Source organism: Salvelinus namaycush, chromosome 5 (genome assembly GCF_016432855.1).
Source record: "Salvelinus namaycush isolate Seneca chromosome 5, SaNama_1.0, whole genome shotgun sequence".
In the NCBI taxonomy this organism is placed as follows: Eukaryota; Metazoa; Chordata; class Actinopteri; order Salmoniformes; family Salmonidae; genus Salvelinus; species Salvelinus namaycush.
In genome coordinates, this window is record NC_052311.1 from 52,196,085 (window position 1) to 52,216,855 (window position 20,771).

Sequence of the window (20,771 nt, forward strand, 5' to 3'; positions counted from 1 at the left end):
GGGTGGTGTAATGGGGAAAATCCATGAATATAACATGGCTGTTCGTGTTTCTGTCCATATTGGGGAAATCTCCCCAGTCCCTTACGGGGGAAAAAATGTAAACCAACCATTGGACATGCTTATGTTGCTTTAATGTCAAGTATTTGATCCATTCAATCAATGGCTACCTGTCCTACATAGTAATGTTAATGATCAATTCCATCTGTCCTAATTATTTTGCACTATACTCATGTAATCAGACATTCTCTGACACTGAATGAGGGGGAGGGGAATCCATCATTACGCAGAGGAATTAATGATTGAAAGCATGTTACCCACCATGTTCAAGTTAGATAATAGATCTTACCAAGGGAAGGAAGAAAGGATGCATTACCAAGTACCTGGATATAATAGGGTCTCTGTTAGCCATAGGCTTATAGTGCATTTTGGCACCTTTATGGCTTGTCCCATGAAATGCCTGGTTATGTTTCTTCAGGCCCATTTATAAGACCCATTATGCTTATTTAGCATAAAGAAGCTTTAAATTGAGAAAGATACCAAAACTATACAACTAGTTTGGAGGACAAGTGTGCTAACTCAAAACAGTAGTTCAAATACAATAAAATGCTGTGTTGTATTGTGTCAAAGTCCAAGACACTCATAGAGAGAGATCACAGATAAATTGAGTTTGATTAAATGACTCACGAGTAGCATCACAAGATGGACTTTGGGTACTAAACATAAGAATTATGAGACTTTTCCATCAAGCCATTTTGACAAATCCAAATTGCCAAAAATGTTACAGGAGAGGCGTCAGATGCTCACAACCAGGGCTGGGCTTGTCTCCATTTCCTATAAAATAATGACAGTAAAAAAACATTATTGGATAACAAGGCAAAGTTAAAGGTCAGTAGTAGTCGGTAGACTAGTATGCATAATGGATAGTTGTATGTACATTCACCAATCTGGTTATCTGTAGAAGTATGTGAGGCCACAGAACCTCACTGTGCTCCTCACAAAGAGCACCTTCATCCTTAGTGTTGAATTATTCAAACAATCTGTATGCATGTAAACTCAATGCTACTGTTAGTTCCCAGAATCCAGGGATGCCCAACTAGTATTCTACGGCCCTTGGATTTTCACATCTCCCTGGTGCTGAGTTGTCCAATGAATGTCATAGAAAGTACACATCTGGTCGAAACCAGTTTTTGAATAGAAGACGAGACTGAAAACAAGCAGACACTATGGCACTCGAGCTGTGCACCCCGGCCATAATCCCAAGAGTGGGTTTCACTCATGTTGTCTGATAACCACCCCAGTTCTGTGTGTTCCTGCTCATCCGTAGGTGTTCCCGTTGCGGGCAGCCTGAGCATTGGTCCGGTTTCTGCTCCGGACCGGTTGGTCTCGGCTGAAGATGGTGTCCTGGTCACTGTCCAGCTCTGACTCGGACATCATGAGGCTGGAGTTGTGCTCCGTGCTCCTGTGTTTGATGTCTGAGAAGGGCACAGACCAGGTAGATCATGGCAGGGTGACCAAACACAGGAAATGTTTGAAATGTGTTGAATGAAAAATAAGACACTTACTGTATTTGGGCCTCAGCTCCATTTTCTCCTGTTCGTCCATGTTGTCCAGTATAGTGTACTTGGTGTTCTTCCCGACCATAGTGCGCCTCCTAAACAAAACACATTTCTATTAAAGTTCCAATGCAGCCTTTAAAAAAAAATCTCAATATCAAATAATTTCCAGGTAACAAGTACCTTACTGTGATTGTTTTCAATTCAAATAGTCTAAAAGATACATAAATAGCTTCTTAGCTAATAGCCATTTTCATTTATTTTTTACTATTTTCTACATTGTAGAATAATAGTGAAGACATCAAACTATGAAATAACACATATGGAATCATGTAGTAACCAAAAACGTGTTAAACAAATCAAAATATATTTTCAATTTGAGATTCTTCAAAGTAGCCACGCTTTGCATTGATTACAGCTTTGCACACTCAGCATTCTCTCAACCAGCTTCACCTGGAATGCTTTTCCAACAGTCTTGAAGGAGTTCCCACATATGCTGAGCACTTGTTGGCTGCTTTTACTTCAATCTGCGGCCCAACTCATCCCAAACCATCTCAATTTGGTTGAGGTCGGGTGATTGTGGAGGCCTGATGCAGCATTCCATCACTCTCCTTCTTGGTCAAATAGCTCTTACACAGCCTGGAGATGTGTTGGGTCATTGTCCTGTTGAAAAACAAATTATAGTCCCACTAAGTGCAAACCAGATGGAATGGCGTATCACTGCAGAATGCTGTGGTAGCCATGCTGGTTAAGTGTGCCTTGAATTAGAAATAAATCACAGACAGTGTCCCCAGAAAAGCACCATCACACCTCCTCCTCCATGCGTCATGGTGGGAACCACACATGCGGAGATCATCCGTTCACCTACTCTGCGCCTCACAAAGACACAACACAGCAGTTGGAACCAAAAATCTCAATATTCAATATCAATATAAATCAAAATATATTTGAGATTCTTCAAAGTAGCTACCCTTTACTTTGACAGCTTTGCACACTCTTGGCATTCTCTGAACCAGCTTCATGAGGTAGTCACCTGGAATGCATTTCAATTAACAGGTGTGCCTTGTTCAAAGTTAGTTTGTGGAATTTCTTACCTTCTTAATGCGTTTGAGCCAATCAGTTGTGTTGTGACAAGGTAGGGGGTATACAGAAGATAGCCATATTTGGTAAAAGACCAAGTCCATGTTATGGCAAGAACAGCTCAAATAAGCAAAGAGAAACGACAGTCCATCATTACTTTAAGACATTAAGTCAATCTGGTACATTTCAAGAACTTTGAAAGTTTCTTCAAGTGCAGTCACAAAAACCATCAAGCGGTTTGATGAAACTGGCTCTCATGAGGAACACCACAGGAAAGGAAGACCCAGAGTTACCTCTGCTGCAGGGGATACGTTCATTAGAGTTACCAGCCTCAGAAATTGCAGCCTAAATAAATGCTTCACAGAGTTCAAGTAACAGACACATCTTAACATCAACTGTTCAGAGGAGACTGCATGAATCAGACCTTCGTGGTCAAATTGCTGCAAAGAAACCACTACTAAAGGACACCAATAAGAAAAAGAGACTTGCTTGGGCCAAGAAACATGATATTGGACACACCTTGATTTTCCAAGATGGCGTAGCAGTCGGGCGTGTGTTTTGTCTTGTCCCGTGTAAATATAGTTTTCCACCAGAAACTCTGGGTTCGAGCCCAGGCTCTGTCGCAGCCGGCCGCGACTGGGAGGTCCATGGGGCGACGCACAATTGGCCTAGCGTCGTCCGGATTAGGGAGGGTTTGGCCGGTAGGGATATCCTTGTCTCATCGCGCTCTAGCGACTCCTGTGGCGGGCCGGGCGCAGTGCACGTTGACCAGGTCGCTAGGCATACGGTGTTTCCTCCGATACATTGGTGCGGCTGGCTTCCGGGTTGGATGCGCACTGTGTTAAAAAGCAGTGCGGCTTGGTTGGGTTGTGTTTCAGAGGACGCATGGCTCTCGACCTTCGTCTCTCCCGAGCCCGTACGGGAGTTGTAGCGATGAGACAAGACAGTAACGACTAACAACTGGATACCACGAAATTGGGGAGAAAAAGGGGGTAAAAATATATATATATATAGTTTTATATATCGTTTTCTCTTGTATATATTTATTATATATTTTAATCTCACTTTCCATCTACGGACTGAATATACTCTCCTGCAACCCGCCTCACCCAATGTGGTACGGATCTGCTATTTTTATACTTTAGAACCGGAACCCCCATCAGAAGTTAGCCAGCTAACTAGCTACTAGCTAGTAGTCAGTTAGCCACTGCTAGCGGTCTTAACCGTTAACTCGGACAACAGCCAGCCTCAGCTCGCTCAATACCTGCTAGTCTGCACAGTGCAATATCAACCCAGAGCATATCGGACTGCTTTTTCTCTACCAGATCTCTGGATTCCTACAGCAAGCTCTGAACCTTTACACCGGATCATCGCAGCTAGCTAGCTGCAATCCGAGTGGCTACTCCTGGCTAACGTCTCTGTCCCAAAGCAAGCACCAGTTAGCCTAGGGCTAGCCTCGAGCTAGGCCCATCTCCCGGCTTGCCGAAGAGATCCACCAGCTAATTCTTGGGCTACAATACCTCTTTTGCCAATTGGCCTGGACCCTTTACTGCCGACACGGAGCCCCGCCAATCCTTCACGACTGGTCTGCCGACGTAATCGTCCGAGGTGGTTTCAACAGGCTCTTCCATTGCGACATTGCCAAAGGCCCATCTGCTATCCCCGGCCCGCTAGCTGTCTGAATCGCCGTGTCTCCAGCTCGCCTAGAGTAGTAGCGACTACTGAATCGGCTCCCTGACTCACCTATTGCTACGCATTGGGCCCTATGATCACTCGGCTACACATGCCTCTCCCTAATGTCAATATACCTTGTCTATTGCTGTTTTGGTTCGTGATTATTGTCTTATTTCACTGTAGAGCCCCCAGCCCTGCCCAATATGCCTTAGATAGCCCTTTCGTCCCACCCCCCACACACACGGTGACCTCACCTCGCTTAACTGGTGCCTCTAGAGACAAAACCTCTCTCATTGTCACTCAATGCCTAGGCTTACCTCCACTATACTTACCTCCATCTGCTCCTTTCACTCTGTGTTCTGAATGCACTGGATGACCAGTTCTTATAGCCTTTAGCCGTACCTTTATCCTACTCCTCCTCTGTTCCTCTGGTGATGTAAAGGTTAACCCAAGCCCTGCAGCCCCCAGCACCACTGCCATTCCCCAGGCGCTCTCATTTGTTGACTTCTGTAACCGTAAAAGCCTTGGTTTCAAGCATGTTAACATCAGAAGCCTCCTCCCTAAGTTTGTTTTATTCACTGCTTTAGCACACTCCGCCAACCCTGATGTCCTAGCCGTGTCTGAATCCTGGCTCAGGGAGGCCATCAAAAATCCTGAAATTTCGATCCCCAACTACAACATTTTCCGACAAGATCGAACTGCCAAAGGGGGCGGAGTTGTAATCTACTGCAGAGATAGCCTGCAGAGTTCTGTCAAACTATCCAGGTCTGTGCCCAAACAATTCGAGCTTCTACTTTTAAAAATCCACCTTTCCAGAAACAAGTCTCTCACCGTTGCCGCTTGTTATAGACCCCCCTCAGCCCCCAGCTGTGCTCTGGACACCATATGTGAATTGATTGCCCCCATCTATCTTCAGAGTTCGTACTGTTAGGTGACCTAAACTGGGATATGCTTAACACCCCAGCCGTCCTACAATCTAAGCTATCTCAATCTCACGCAAATTATCAAGGAACCAACCAGGTACAACCCTAAATCCGTAACTATGGGCACCCTCTTAGATATCATCCTGACCAACTTGCCCTCTAATTACAACTCTACCATCTTCAACCAGGATCTCAGCAATCACTGCCTCATTGCCTGTGTCCGTAATGGGTCCGTGGTCAAACGACCCCTCCCCCCCATCACTGTCAAACGCTCCCTAAAACACTTCAGCGAGCAGGCCTTTCTAATCGACCTGGCCCGGGTATCCTGGAAGGATATTGACCTCATCCCGTCAGTAGAGGATGCCTGGTTGCTCTTTAAAAGTGCTTTCCTCACCACCTTAAATAAGCATGCCCCATTCAAAAAATGTAGAACTAAGAACCCTTGGTTCACCCCAGACTTGACTGCCCTTGACCAGCACAAAAGCAACATGTGGCGTTCTGCATTAGCATCGAATAGCCCCTGCGATATGCAACTTTTCAGGGAAGTCAGGAACCAATATACACAGACAGTTAGGAAAGCTAAGGCTAGCTTTTTCAAACAGAAATTTGCATCCTGTAGCACTAATTACAAAAAGTTTTGGGACACTGTAAAGTCCATGGAGAATAAGAGCACCTCCTCCCAGCTGCACACTGCACTGAGGCTAGGAAACACTGTCACCACCGATAAATCTACGATAATCGATCATTTCAATAAGCATTTTTCGACAGCTGGCCATGCTTTCCACCCAGCTACCCCTACCCCGGCCAACAGCTCTGCACCCCCTGCAGCAACTTGCCCAAGACCCCCCCCCCCCCCCCCCCCCCCCCGCTTCTCCTCCACCCAAATCCAGATAGCTGATGTTCTGAAAGAGCTGCATAATCTGGATCCCTACAAATCAGCTGGGCTAGACAATCTGGACCCTCTCTAAAATGATCCGCCAAAATTGTTGCAACCCCTATTACTAGCCTGTTCAACCTTTCTTTCGTATTGTCTGAGATCCCCAAAGATTGGAAAGCTGCCGCGGTCATCCCCCGCTTCAAAGGGAGAGACACTCTAGACCCAAACTGCTATAGACCTAGATCCATCCTGCCCTGCCTTTCCAAAATCTTCGAAAGCCAAGTTAACAAACAGATCACCGACAATTTCGAATCCCACCGTACCTTCTCTACTATGCAATCTGGTTCCCGAGCTGGTCATGGGTGCACCTCAGCCACGCTCAAGGTCCTAAACGATATCATAACCGCCATCGATAAAAGACAGTACTGTGCAGCAGTCTTCATTGACCTGGCCAAGGCTTTCGACCCTGTCAATCACCACATTCTTATCGGCAGACTCAATAGCCTTGGTTTCTCAAATGACTGTCTCGCCTGGTTCACCAACACCAACTACTTCTCAGATAGAGTTCAGTGTGTCAAATCAGAGGGCCTATTGTTCGGACCTCTGGCAGTCTCTGGGGGTACCACAGGGCCGATTCTTTTCTCTGTATATATGAATGATGTCGCTCTTGCTGCTGGTGATTCTCTGATCCAGCTCTACACAGACGACACCATTCTGTATACATCTGGCCCTTCTTTGGACACAAACCTCTAAATTAGCTTCAATGCCATACAACACTCCTTCCGTGGCCTCCAACTGCTTTTAATTGCTAGTAAAACTAAATGCATGCTCTTCAACCGATTGCTGCCCGCACCCGCCCGCCCCACTAGCATCACTACTCGGGATGGTTCTGACTTAGAATATGTGGACAACTACAAATATTAGGTGTCTGGTTAGACTGTAAACTCTCCTTCCAGACTTACAGTAAGCATCTCCAATCCAAAATTAAATCTAGAATCGGCTTCCTATTTCACAACAAAGCCTCCTTCCATGCTGCCAAAAATAGCCTGGTAAAACTGACTATCCTACCAATCCTTGACTTTGACGATGTCATTTACAAAATAGTTTCCAACACTCTACTCAGAAAACTGGATGTAGTCTATCACAGTGCCATCCGTTTTGTCACCAAAGCTCCATATACTACCTACCACTGCAACCTGTATGCTCTCGTTGGCTGGCCCTCGCTACATATTCGTCGCCAAACCGACTGGCTCCAGGTCATCTATAAGTCTTTGCTAGGTAAAGCCCCGCCTTATCTCAGCTCACTAGTCACCATTGCAACACCCACCCGTAGCACACGCATCCCCAAAGCCAACACTTACTTTGGCTGCCTTTCCTTCCAGTTCTCTGCTGCCAATGACTGTAACGAATTGCAAAAATCACTGAAGCTGGAGACTTATATCTCCCTCTCTAACTTTAAGCATCAGCTGTCAGAGCAGCTTACCGATCATTGTACCTGTACACAGCCAATCTGTAAATAGCACACCCAACTACCTCATCCCCATATTGTTATTTATCTTCTTGCTATTTTGCACCCCAGTATCTCTACTTGCACATCATCATCTGCACATCTATCACTCCAGTGTTAATGCTAAATAATGCTAATGCTAAGTAATTATTTCGCTTCTATGGCCTATTTATTGTCTTACCTCCCTAATCTTCTACATTTGCACACACTGTACATAGATTGTTTTATTGTGTTATTGACTGTACGTTTGTTTGTGTAACTCTGTGTTGTTTTTGTCGCACTGCTTTGCTTTATCCTGGCCAGGTCCCAGTTGTTAATGAGAACTTGTTCTCAACTGGCCTACCTGGTTAAATAAATGTGAAATAAAAAACAAGCAATGGACATTAGACCGGTGGAAATGTGTCCTTGTATCTGATGAGTCCAAATTTGAGATTTTTGGTTCCAACTGCTGTGTCTTTGTGAGCCGCAGAGTAGGTGAACGGATGATCTCCGCATGTGTGGTTCCCACTGTGAAGCATGGAGGAGGTGTGATGGTGTGGGGGTGCTTTGCTGGGGACACTGTCTGTGATTTATTTCTAATTCAAGGCACATTTAACCAGCATGGCTACCACAGCATTCTGCAGCGATACGCCATTCCATCTGGTTTGCACTTAGTGGGACTATAATTTGTTTTTCAACAGGACAATGACCCAACACATCTCCAGGCTGTGTAAGGGCTATTTGACCAAGAAGGAGAGTGATGGAGTGCTGCATCAGATGACCTGGCCTCCACAATCACCTGACCTCAACCAAATTGAGATGGTTTGGGATGAGTTGGACCGCAGAGTGAAGTAAAAGCAGCCAACAAGTGCTCAGCATATGTGGGAAGTCCTTCAAGACTGTTGGAAAAGCATTCCAGGTGAAGCTGGTTGAGAGAATGCCGAGTGTGCAAAGCTGTAATCAAGGCAAAGAGTGGCTACTTTGAAGAATCTCAAATTGAAAATATATTTAGATTTGTTTAACACTTTTTTGGTTACTACATGATTCCATATGTGTTATTTCGTAGTTCTGACGTCTTCTATTATTCCACAATGTAGAAAATAGTAAAAATAAAGAAAACCCTTGAATGAGTAGGTGTGTCCAAACATTTGACTGGTATTATATATATATATAAAAACACAGGAAATCACATGTTTTACTGCACTGGGCCTTTAACAAACAGCTAATCATAAAATCTATATAGGACATTGCTGTGTGTCTGAGCAAGAAAGGAACGGTCACCTTTTGCAGCAGTAGACACACGTCCAGGTGACTGTCACGATGAAGACAATGACCATGAAGAAGGACAGGATGAAGTAGAGAACCCGCCACTCTGCCAAACAGAATAGAGAAAGGACTGGCACTGTGAATGTAGCATCTCACAGCAGACGGGGCAAACAAGTATGTCGTCCTCTCAGGACCGATGAATGAACATGGCTCACCACAGTTGCTCTCTCCATCACCAAAGAACCGGCGAATGAGGTTCTCTGTCCAAAAGGGGTCACAGACGCACTCCTTGGTGATTGGGTCACACGTCCCATGGCCCGAGCAGCGGAGCAAGCACACTGTGTGGGATGAACACCAATACACAAACAGGATCAGCATACACCACGGCAGAGGACAAAGACAGACAGCTTTCTTAGTCACCAAGTGATGAGACGTCATCTAGTCTAATTTAATCTCTCATGTAATATAATCAGATATGGTCTATAATGTTGTTATAACATTGAAACAGGCTTTGATATAATATGGTATGATAAGGTAAGATGTGGTGTTCTGTGTTGTGGTACTCACTGACTGTATCCACTCGAAGGACTCTGAAGAGCAGGTATTCAGTCTTCTCCCTCAGCAGCTGACCACGCAGCAGAATGGCCAGTTTAGGACCAGGGACTGGCCCCTCAGGACCCTGCACTGAGAACCTCAGCACTGTGCTACACACACACACACACAGAATACACATGAACAATGTGTAAAAAAAAACTAAAAAAAAACATGAGTGCTTTGTATGTGTTTTCTGCATTGGGCAGTACCTGATATCTGAGTGTCCCCATAGGCCCCTTAGGTGTAGGTCATTGTCCAGGACGTGGAGCAGTGCGGCCAACTGTCTGAGCACTGTGTCCTTCTGTGACACACTCACCTGGGCCAGCGCCACCAACATCTCCACCTCCACCTCCTCACGACCCCCAGGGTCTGTGGACACACAGAGAACATACCCACTCTGACAAAACACACATATGCTGTACGTGCTGTTCAGCTCTTCCTCCTCATGCTCGTCGTGGTCTGTGGGGAAACACAGTCTGAGAACACACACACATCTACCTGGCCGCACTTCCATGGTGGCTGTGGCGATGCTGCTGCGTCCCTGGGTGTCTGTGACACGCAGCTGGAACAGATAGGTCCCCTCCACCAAGTTGGCCAGGTACAGGGAGGCCTGCTGCTCTGAACCATACAGCACGTCCTGGGGGAACAACAGGACAGAGTAGTTCCTACTTCCTACCAGTTTAGCTAACAGCATATTACAAGTTCAAACTATATTTACCGTATACCTAAGTATCAAGACTCCTCTCACTCACCCCAGCAGCAGGGCTCTGACTGTCCCGGACCCAGAGGAAGTGCACCTTGCCTGGGTCACCATCCGTCACTGAGCCTCTGAGCACCAGGGAGTTGTTGGGCAGGGTGACGGTGTGGCTACCGCTGGCATGTGCTACAGGGGGAAGGCTTCTGGCTGAGGGAGGATGGACAACAGGCTGTAGATGAATACCAACATTTTCAACCAGCCTGGGTGATGATGTCTCATCTTGTTTTGAACAGTTTTGCGGTGTTTGAAGCATTGTGTGTTTTCTTAGCAGGTTGACGTTTATTGTCATGAATTATTGTTAGGGTTAGGCATTAGGGTTAGCAGTGTGGTTAAGGTTAGGTTTAAAATCACATTTTATTGCTTTGTGGCTGTGCCAGCTAGGGACCACTCTGCAGAGCTGCCTCCAGTACATGAGTCATCCCAATAAATGCCAACCTGTGTTTTCTTACCCTCTTGAACCCTGACTGTGAGCAAGGCACTGTCTTTCAGCCCTTCTTGGTCACTCACAGTCAGACTAAATGTATAGCGGCCCGCTCTGAGGCCCGTTACTATGGCTATGGGCTTGTCCACACCCTCTGTCCTTGACCCTGGAGGACCTCTACAAAACAACACAGAAAATGACATTGTGAGAAGGCTCTTCAGCTTGTTCTTCATATCTTTATAGACTTTTATGGACTCAACCGTTGACCTATATGAACAGCGTTGGTACCTGATGGTGTCCCAGTGGTAGCTGGTGACGGCGTGGTCATCAGTGCTGCTGCTTCCGTCCAAGGTGACGCTGGTCACTGGGAGGGTCAGCTGCCTGTTAGGACCCACTATAGCCACAGGGGCTCCGTTTGACTCCTTGACCTCAGCTATGGGGGTGCTTTTGTTCTCTATGAGACAGAGAAAAACAGGTAATTTGTTGAAACATGTCCTATTCATGTTTTGATACCCTTGGCTTTACCTTGGGTTTACTACTAGGTGGACTAAGGTAAAGGAATGCCTGAAGTACACTGCCTGAGGACAATCCAATGTTGTAGAACATATCTGATACTCTGTTATAATCTTAATACTGTCCTTATGTAATTTACCTGTCTTCTGAGTGACAGAGGCACTGACAGAGGAGGTAGCTGCAGTAGGGTCATCCTGCCTGTGGGCCAGGGTAGCAGCAAGGCCAGGGCTGGAGGTGGGAGTGACATGGCTGGGGTAGGGCATTTGGTCATTCTCCACTGACTGAATGACCTTCACTGTAGCCATGGTGGAGTCTGACAACCCGGCAGAATCTGTAATGGTCAACCTGGAAAAAATCAAGATGATTCCAGCTATTCTTGTATTGTGGTGGGGAAACATTGATGGTAATGGCTTACACATTACCATCAATGTCTATGTCACGTTTCCATGAGGCTTCATTTAAAAAGAATGTCAGCTAAGGTTTTTTATAGGGAAGATATAACTATCTAAAGAAGAAAGAAAACCTTTGGTCCTGTATTCCTGTTAGTTAAACACCAACTATGATTAATAGAGACCGTGCACTGTAACTATCAGTGCAGTCTGACCTTTGTTCCATGGTAGAGCAGCATACCCAAACTATTTTATTTCATTCACTATTTGAATTTCAGGCTTGAATTGACTGGGATGAAATTGATTTGGACCCTAAGTTTAGGCCACAGAGGTCCTATCCATACCTGAACGTGTACTCCCCAGGGGCAAGGTTGGATAGGTTGAGAATCTGTGTGTCCGAGAAAGCTCCAAGCTCTATGGATGGACCTCCAACCTGCTCCCAGTGATGGCTGATGATCACTCCATCATCAGAACTCTCTGTGAGGGACCATCAAACACAAGATAGTCATAATATAGGCCAAATCTATTCTGTAAACGGACGCACATGATATCTCATTAGGTGGGTGCTTGATAGAATTGACAGTCAAATAATTGGATAGCACCTGCAAACTCAAATTCATCAACAGATTTAAATACTGGCTGTCACGATCGTAGAAATAACATTCGGACCAAGGCGCAGCGTGATATGGGTTCCACATATTTTTATTCGTGAAACGCACAAAACAAGAAAAAAGCAACCGATACGTGAAACTAAGGAGTGCTCACAGGCAACTACACATAAACAAGATCCCACAAAACACAGTGGGGAAATGGCTGCCTAAATATGATCCCCAATCAGAGACAACGATAAACAGCTGCCTCTGATTGGGAACCATACCAGGCCAACATAGAAATAAAACAACCTAGATTACCCACCCTAGTCACACCCTGACCTAACCAACATAGAGAATAAAAAGGCTCTCTATGGTCAGGGCATGACACTGGCTAACGTGATTTAAATACAGCAGTAAGACAATATTTAGACCCAAAACAGATCTTCATCCTCGATTGAAACATTGTTTTTGTTTCACATCTATAAATGTTGGAGCATTTGAGTGTGCATACCCTAATGGCTCTTAGTCCAGTATTTTGATATTAGACTAAACTCCTCGATCTGTAATGTTCATTCATCTGTCTGATACTACTGCTCTGGTGACAAGAGGAAGACTGCCCTCTACTGATTCATCAACACCATGTCCAGCAGCATCTCAACATCCACAGGGGAACATTTCTCCTTTCCATTTCTCATTTTTGGGTGACGGTCATGATGATAAATATTTAGATAATACATGAACCCAACATCTAAAACAAATTATTTATTGAGGTTGTTACAAACTTGGAAAAGAAAGAACACACTGATGCAAAAACCATTTCTCAATTTAATGAATATGGTCTTACGTTTACATTTTAGTAATTTAGCAGACACTCTTATCCAGAGCGAAATACAGGAGCAACTAGGGTTAAGTGCCTTGCTCAAGGGCACATCGACAGATTTTTCAACTAGTCGGCTCTGGGATTCGGTTACTGGCCTAAACGCTCTTAACCACTAGGCTACCTGCCACCCCAGCTATATAGTATTATATGCAAACTATTCAATTACACGATATCTGAAACAGATAGCTTATTTTGTTTACAATAATACAGTAATTGTTCATTTATAAGGCGTTTAGAAGTAGAATATACACGCCACGATGGAAATGGCCGCTTCTCTGTTGCCCTCTTTCATTGGGAAGTTTTGTTCTAGCATCTATTTTTTTCAGTATTTGACATTGTTTATTTTAAAGTGCTACCCCAAGATTATGTTAAAGTAGGCTAGCTTGGCCTGAAAGCCATTCTGTTAAAATATGTTCTAATGTTCATTAGGTATAACCCATAAGTCCTCGCAGTCTTTCTATGTCAAGCAAACAGTATGTATTGTAGCTATAAGAAATAGTTTAAATTCAGCTTGTAAACTGAAATCAGCATTTTCCCCACATTTCATATATCTAAGTCAGAGGAGAATCACTGGGTCCAACGTGACAGTGGCCTACATGTCAAATCGCTGGTCTCCAAGGGGAAAAGCCTGGTCACAGCTCCATATCTTGGCTCTAAGGGCGAAGCCGCTCACAGTGCTACTGGTGACCTGCACCACCCGTCAAAGCCCCAAAAGGCTAAAGTCCTATATGAGTCCATCCTGCTTGTTGACCCCATCAACCCCAATGAAATCAGGATGATCCTGAGGAAGGTTGGTTGTCTAGGCTCATCTCAGACGGCTGTGTCATGTCCTAAGCTATCCCAGCGGGCCTCACAGTGTCCAGTCCTGTCCCAGAGTGCTGTGCAGCATGTGGAAGGCAGTGCCTGTCAGGTGCCTGGCCACATTTCCTGCCCACTGACAGAGAAGCAGCTGAACAACATAACAAAGAAAGAAATTAAGTTAAAAAAAATACATAAATAAAAAGAAAGGACCTGGAAAAGAAATGGAGCAAGCTGCAGAGGCCTAAAGTGATCCTCAAGCTGCGACGGGGCGAAACCCGCCCTCAGCAGCAGCAGACTGAAGACAACAGCCAGCCAGATGGAAGGGGGCTCTGCCAGTATGTTAGATAAGGCGTCTATCAACAAAGGACAGAAGAGAGCAGCCAGCCAGATGGAACGAATAGAACTCCAAATCCAAACGCTTCTTCAATATCCCTCCCAGCCAGAAGAAGTCTAGAGTCATTAATATTTACTCATATGCATTTGCACCCAGCCACGTAGCCAATCACACATACACACACAAGCACTAACAACATTTGCTTTTAAGTTTAGGTTTGCAGCATCTATTAGTTTGAAAATACACTTTTACATTAACCACACACAGTCAGTGTGTAGTATTTGTATTCATATCAGTCTGTTTTATGGTACATCAGAGCTGTGACTGATCATTCATCTGATATATATTTATCTTTAGTAGGCCTACTCTAAAAGTAAATAGTAAAATTATGGTAAGATTAGTCACCATCCAAAGCCAACTATTTCATACATACGGCTGCCGTTGATGATGGTTGAGCTGGTTGGAAGTGACACGACCTGGGTTACTGGGAGGGTGACGGCTTTGGCGGTCTGGTTCCTTCTCGCCGCTGTAAGGTAAGAGATATTCCATCCATTAGGACTGTCAGCAATGTGTGACTGCTGTGTGCCCTTTCTAATTAATCCAGGAAATAAACTTCAGATCATGCTTGTAAAAAACATTGTGTTTGTGACTGTACCAGTTTGTGGCTCTGGGCCGACAGAGGCTATCAGTTCCACTGTGTCCCTGGGCAACGTTCGCTCTACAGGATTGTCAGATTATACAGAGACAAGCGATTGAGAATAAAACAAGAAAATATGAGATAGAAACAGGTTATGTAACAGGGGGAACAAAGAATATGAAAGACTACCTACAATCACCAATTAAGGTTAAAAAAAAATCCAATGAACAAAAACAAATTGCAGTACCTGTCTGTGTGGATGTGGTCAGGGGTACAGTACTGGACAGATGAGATGGGGCTTTATTGGGATGGGAAGTCCTTATTTGGCTCGGTTGGGAGGAGTGAACACTGTCATTCTGTGGTTTGGGCGTGAATGTTGGCCCTGAGCTGGCCAAGGATGTGTTCTGTAGTTCACTATCCTACAATGAAAACAACAGCAAATACATTACTATTTGTATTAGTAAAACAAGACTTGTTAATAAAGAATCTGTATTGCAAATTCCCAAATTAACCCTCTCTCCAAATCACCCTCCTGGGAATGGCTGACAAGCCTACATTAGCAAGAGAAGCTATGTGGATTACAGTATGTCCTATTCTCAAAGGATACGTGAAGGTCAGGCGCGCTGAGTGAATGTGACTACAGAGCAATTGAGTCAGCAAAATGTCACTGTAATAACACATACACACACACACACACATATATATGCAGACTGTCAGCTGGGTGACCGTTTATCATACCTCAGAGAAGTAAGCCTATTTAAAATGTCCCAGCTGTCTTTACAGGAGATATTTCCAACTATCTGCCTTAATTTAGACAGACTACGTTTTCATGGCCAGTTTGTCCACTAATTGTGAGCTAAATCTAATCACTGTATTGGATCAATGGAACATAAAACATCTATGTAACCCAGTATCATTTCCACCATGTCCTGGCAAACATGTGGTCCTCATACTGCCTGAAACCCTTTCCATGCCATCATTTCTTGTTGCGTTATGATTCCTGCCCATTGTTTCATCTGAAACTTACTTTCTTGTTTTCAGGTGTAGTGCCAGATGTGGGGTCACTGGGGGGTGCCCCCTGGTTGATAGCTGCCCCAGTGGAAGGACTGGGCAGGCTGCTTTCAGCCCCTTCTGTTGTAAATCTCAGCCCTACTAGCCTGCCTTCACTTTCCGATAGGTTGAAACCATCCCTCCCTTCCAATGCTGCAGGCCAATCTAGAAGATCCCCACCGTTATCCTCAGGGCCAAGTTCACTCTCAGGGTATTCCAAACCCATCCCACCTGGGTCATCAAAATCCATCTGGGGCCCATCTAACAGGGCTAGGTCCTTCAGTGCCTCCACGTCCCCAGAGGGGCGGGGCCTCCAGCGACTGGGGTAGGGCTCCCCCCTGACCAGAGACTGGAGCAGCAGGGTCTGGGGGGATCCTCTCTGCAGGAAGGCCATATAGGAATCAGCTCCAGGTCTCTGTCTGGGCTGACAGTTCTCCCTCTGCTGGCAGCTGAGGATGTAGCAGCGACGCTCAAACAGCCAGGCCAGGTTACAACCGGGCACATCACAACACGCCTCGGCACACTGCACCAGAGATGACACGTCCGGCACCCGCAAGATATTGCTGCTCCTCAGGGCCGGGGAGACCACAGCTTCTGAGTAGGTCGCACCCTGCCAGCACTGTGACGCCTCTGCAGCTATGGTACAGAGCACAAAGATATATGGTCAAACAGCTTTTGCTTATACTTTGCTTACATTTAGTAAAAGTCAGCAATAAAATCAGCTTGTTTCACAGTGGGAAGAGTCGCCTTCCAACATGCTCCACTAAGGCATTAACCAGATGGAACCATTAAACGGAGGAAAACTAGCATTAATTATTCAGCGATCACTTCACTGATACTGTGAGCCTAGGTATACTCACATCTTAGCTCTCAACAATATCCTCTGATAACTGAGGGACAAGGAATCAGCTGCTTTCTTTGTGTCACTGAACACAACACAGTGGCGAGTGTACGATAATGAACAAATGGACTCAATAACAGCAAACGTAATTCTTCTGCTGCTCTCACAAGGGGATATTGAGTGCACAAGCAGATCCTGGTAAACATCACCCAAATATACTGCCACTCTTAGAATGAATCAATAAGCTTTTTGGAGGTACTTAAAGGGCATATTTGGGTTCATTATCCTGTTACTAATTGTTCATTTTAACCCGGGAAAAGCATCTCTCAGTGAAACCATTGTCTTTTTAACAACATGGGTGTCACACCCTGATCTGTTTCACCTGTCTTTGTGATTGTCTCCACCCCCCTCCGGGTGTCGCCCATCTTCCCCATTATCCCCTGTGTATTTATACCTGTGTTCTCTGTTTGTCTGGTTTGTCAAGTCAACCAGTGGTTTGCCTCAGCGCCTGCTTTTCCCAGTCTCTCTTTTTCGCACCCTCCTGGTTTTGACCCTTGCCTGTCCTGACCCTGAGCCTGCCTGCTGACCTGTACCTTTGCCCCACCTCTGGATTATTGACCTCTGCCTACACTGACCCTGAGCCTGCCTGCCATCCAAACATGACTGCTGTTTGTTAACTTTATGAATGCTACAATACAACATAGAACACATAGCAAAAATATTCATTTAACATGAGGTACAGACACAAGAATGTAATTTTAAAGATGTCCCCTAACCTTCCACATAGTGCAGGATGAGACCGAGAAGCAGGTGAGCTCCTGTCTGCATGATGCACCAGACAGACTGATCTAAACCTGGAACACAGAAGAAATCAGAAACATTACACATTGTCCCAGATAATACTAATAATAATCACATCACCTACTGTATCTACCAATGACCACTTTGATACTCACAAAAGCAACATGGATTCTCCTACCCACAGAGAATGACCATTAGTATCCTCCTGCCTCATGTTGAGTGGATGGTGTGTGACTCCTCCATCCTTGGCAAGGATGACACAGCATCGCTCTCTGCCCATACCTCCCATGGTGGACTCTACTGGTGGTAAGCTGTTACTACTGTCACCCTGCTGTGTGCTTACTGTGTAGGTAAACAATTATCATATTTATGTTGTTTCAGCTAATTGTTAAGGGTAGTGGTTAGGATAAAGTGTTATTCTAATATAGGGCTAAAGATCAAGGGTCACTGTTAGTCACTGTATTTGAACTCAGGACAAAGCACTGCATTTGAACTCAGGATTGATCCCATTATCTGGGTTTTTGTATACCATGCTGAGAAAGTCACTGAATAAGCTGACACCATATTAGGCTCTAAATAACTAATTAATCAATCAATTACTTAATCATGAGTAAACCTAACATATTGGTAATGTGTGGTCGCACTAAAACACTACATCCAATAAAGTCGACAAGCTGATTTCCTTTACTTTCTCCCGATCCCCTAACGTTATATTATAAAACGCTGTTTCACCACCAAGGACAGCACTACCCTCGGCGAGAGAGGTAGTGGAGAAAAAGGGGTTTATGAGGCCTTTGATATTGACGCAACCAACTTTTTTTCTAGACTGGGGTCTGCTACAGTATTCTAGAAGCTAACGTCTAGCCTACTAACCTCACGGTTGTTGAGGGGATAACATGGTTCGACTGTGTAGCCTACTACAACAGGATATCGCATTTAAATAAATACTACCGAGCAAGCCAGAGCAGTTCAACTATTCAAAGCAGCCCTACAGCACTGTTACTGCTCATTCATACCTGTTACTGCTCATACAGCACTTGCGAAAGATGTAGCTACACGTGAGACACTCACCAAGGATGAAGGGTGCAAAAATGTATCCAAATACCGTTAGAAGTGAACGTCGTTGTTCCAGTCGAAAATACAAATTAGGGGGTGTAGTGTCCCGGCGCTCAGACACTGTGCAGTCGAAATACGCTTAGCTCGGCTCGGTTGCCACTGTCTTGTTCACGCCAGCTACTGTACCATCCTTCTCCGCTGTTCCCCTGCTGCTGTTACCAGTAGACATCCTTTGTAGCTCTTTTGGGCGCAGCCGGCTGGGTGGTGGTGTGTCTCGAGAGGCAATTTGATCTGCAGCTGAGCAAAATTAATGCGCACTGATATTCGAGGAAAGGATGCTCATGTCATGCTGCTCACCATCACTGCCTGGCCTCGGTGGCTTGCCTTCCATGCAAGGGGAGGAGGACGATATATCTTCAATATACAGTACCAGTAAAAAGATTGGACACACCTACTCATTCAAGGGTTTTTCTTTATTTGTACTATTTTCAACATTGTAGAATTATAGTGAAGACTTCAACTATGAAATAACACATGGAATTATGTAGTAACCAAAAAAAGGTGTTAAACAAATCAAAATATATATTTTACATTTGAGATTCTTCAAAGTAGCCACCCTTTGCCTTGATGACAGCTTTGCACACTCTTGGCATTCTCTCAACCAGCTTCACGAGGAATGCTTTTCCAACAGTCTTGAAGGAGTTCCCACATATGCTGATCACTTGTTGGCTGCTTTTCCTTCACTCTGCGGTCCAACTCATCCCAAACCATCTCAATTGGGTTGAGGTCGGGTGATTGTAGATGCCAGGTCATCTGATGCAGCACTCCATCACTCTCCTTGTTCAAATAGCCCTTACACAGCCTGGAGGTGTGTTTTGGGTCATTGTTCTGTTGAAAAACAAATGATAGTCCCACTAAGCGCAAACCAGATGGGATGGCGTATCGCTGCAGAATGCTGTGGTAGCCATGCTAATTAAGTGTGCCTTGAATTCTAAATAAATCACAGACAGTGTCTCCAGCAAAGCACCCCCACACCATCACACCTGCTCCTCCATGCTTCACGGTGGGAACCACACATGCAGAGCTCATCTGTTCATCTACTCTGTGTCTCACAAAGACACAGTGGTTGGAACCAAAAGTCTCAAATTTGGACTCATCACACCAAAGGACAGATTTCCACCGGTCTAATGTCCATTGCTCGTGTTTCTTAGCCAAAGCAAGTCTCTTCTTCTTATTCATGTCCTTTAGTAGTGGTTTCTTTGCAGCAATTCGACCATGAAGGTCTGATTCACGCAATCTCCTCTGAACAGTTGATGTTGACATGTGTCTGTTACTTGACCTCTGTGAAGCATTTATTTGGGCTGCAATTTCTGAGGCTGGTAACTCTAATATAATTATCCTCTACAGCAGAGGTAACTCTGGGTCTTCCTTTCCTGTGGGGGTCCTCATGAGAGCCAGTTTCATCATAGTGCTTGATGGTTTTTGTGACTGCACTTGAAGAAACTTTCAAAGTTCTTGAAATGTACCAGATTGACTTGATGTCTGAAAGTAATGATGGACTGTCGTTACACTTTGCTTATTTGAGCTGTTCTTGCCATAATATGGACTTGGTATTTTACCAAATATGGCTATCTTCTGTATACCACCCCTACCTTGTCACAACACAACTGATTGGCTCAAACGCATTAAGAAGGTAAGAAATTCCACAAATAAACTTTGAACAAGGCACACCTGTTAATTGAAATGCATTCCAGGTGACTACCTCATGAAGCTGGTTGAGAGAATGCCAAGAGTGTGCAAAGCTGTCATCAAGGTAAAGGGAGGCTACTTTGAAGAATCTCAAATATAAAATAGATTTTGTTTTGTTTAACTCTTTTTTTGGTTACTACATGATTCCATATGTGTTATTTCATAGTTTTGATGTCTTCAACTATTGTTCTATAATGTATGAAATAGTAAAAATAAAGAAAAACCCTGGAATGAGTAGGTGTGTTCAAACATTATCAACATTATACCTATTATTATTATTATATAATTTGATACTTGTTTTAATCCATATATTTATTCGATTTTCAAACAGGACTATCAACAGAGTTGGTACAGAAATGCCCCCCCCCCATTTAAAAAATAAATAAATACATAAAGTACAAACAAAACAACAACAAACAATTAGAACACCTATTATTGTTATTATTATTGTGCGGCCCTTTCCGGGTCACTTTCAGTTTCACCCAGTGACGGAATG

At 44.5% G+C, this 20,771-nt stretch overlaps 1 protein-coding gene across 1 annotated transcript; it reads right to left on the reverse strand.

Annotated features, from left to right (window-relative positions):
• Positions 1 to 14: 14 nt before the first annotated feature.
• LOC120047182 (dyslexia-associated protein KIAA0319-like) lies at positions 15 to 17,759 on the reverse strand. The gene is made up of 18 exons (XM_038992713.1): positions 17,753 to 17,759; positions 17,446 to 17,523; positions 15,806 to 16,464; positions 15,026 to 15,197; positions 14,797 to 14,859; positions 14,575 to 14,667; positions 11,878 to 12,010; positions 11,284 to 11,489; positions 10,920 to 11,085; positions 10,660 to 10,808; positions 10,206 to 10,357; positions 9,952 to 10,090; positions 9,663 to 9,822; positions 9,427 to 9,563; positions 9,075 to 9,197; positions 8,875 to 8,965; positions 1,563 to 1,651; positions 15 to 1,472 (listed from the first exon to the last, which is right to left on the reverse strand). Exons 1-18 carry the CDS (start codon positions 17,757 to 17,759, stop codon positions 1,315 to 1,317), a joined length of 2,775 nt encoding a protein of 924 aa, XP_038848641.1. The 3' UTR covers positions 15 to 1,314.
• Positions 17,760 to 20,771: the final 3,012 nt, after the last annotated feature.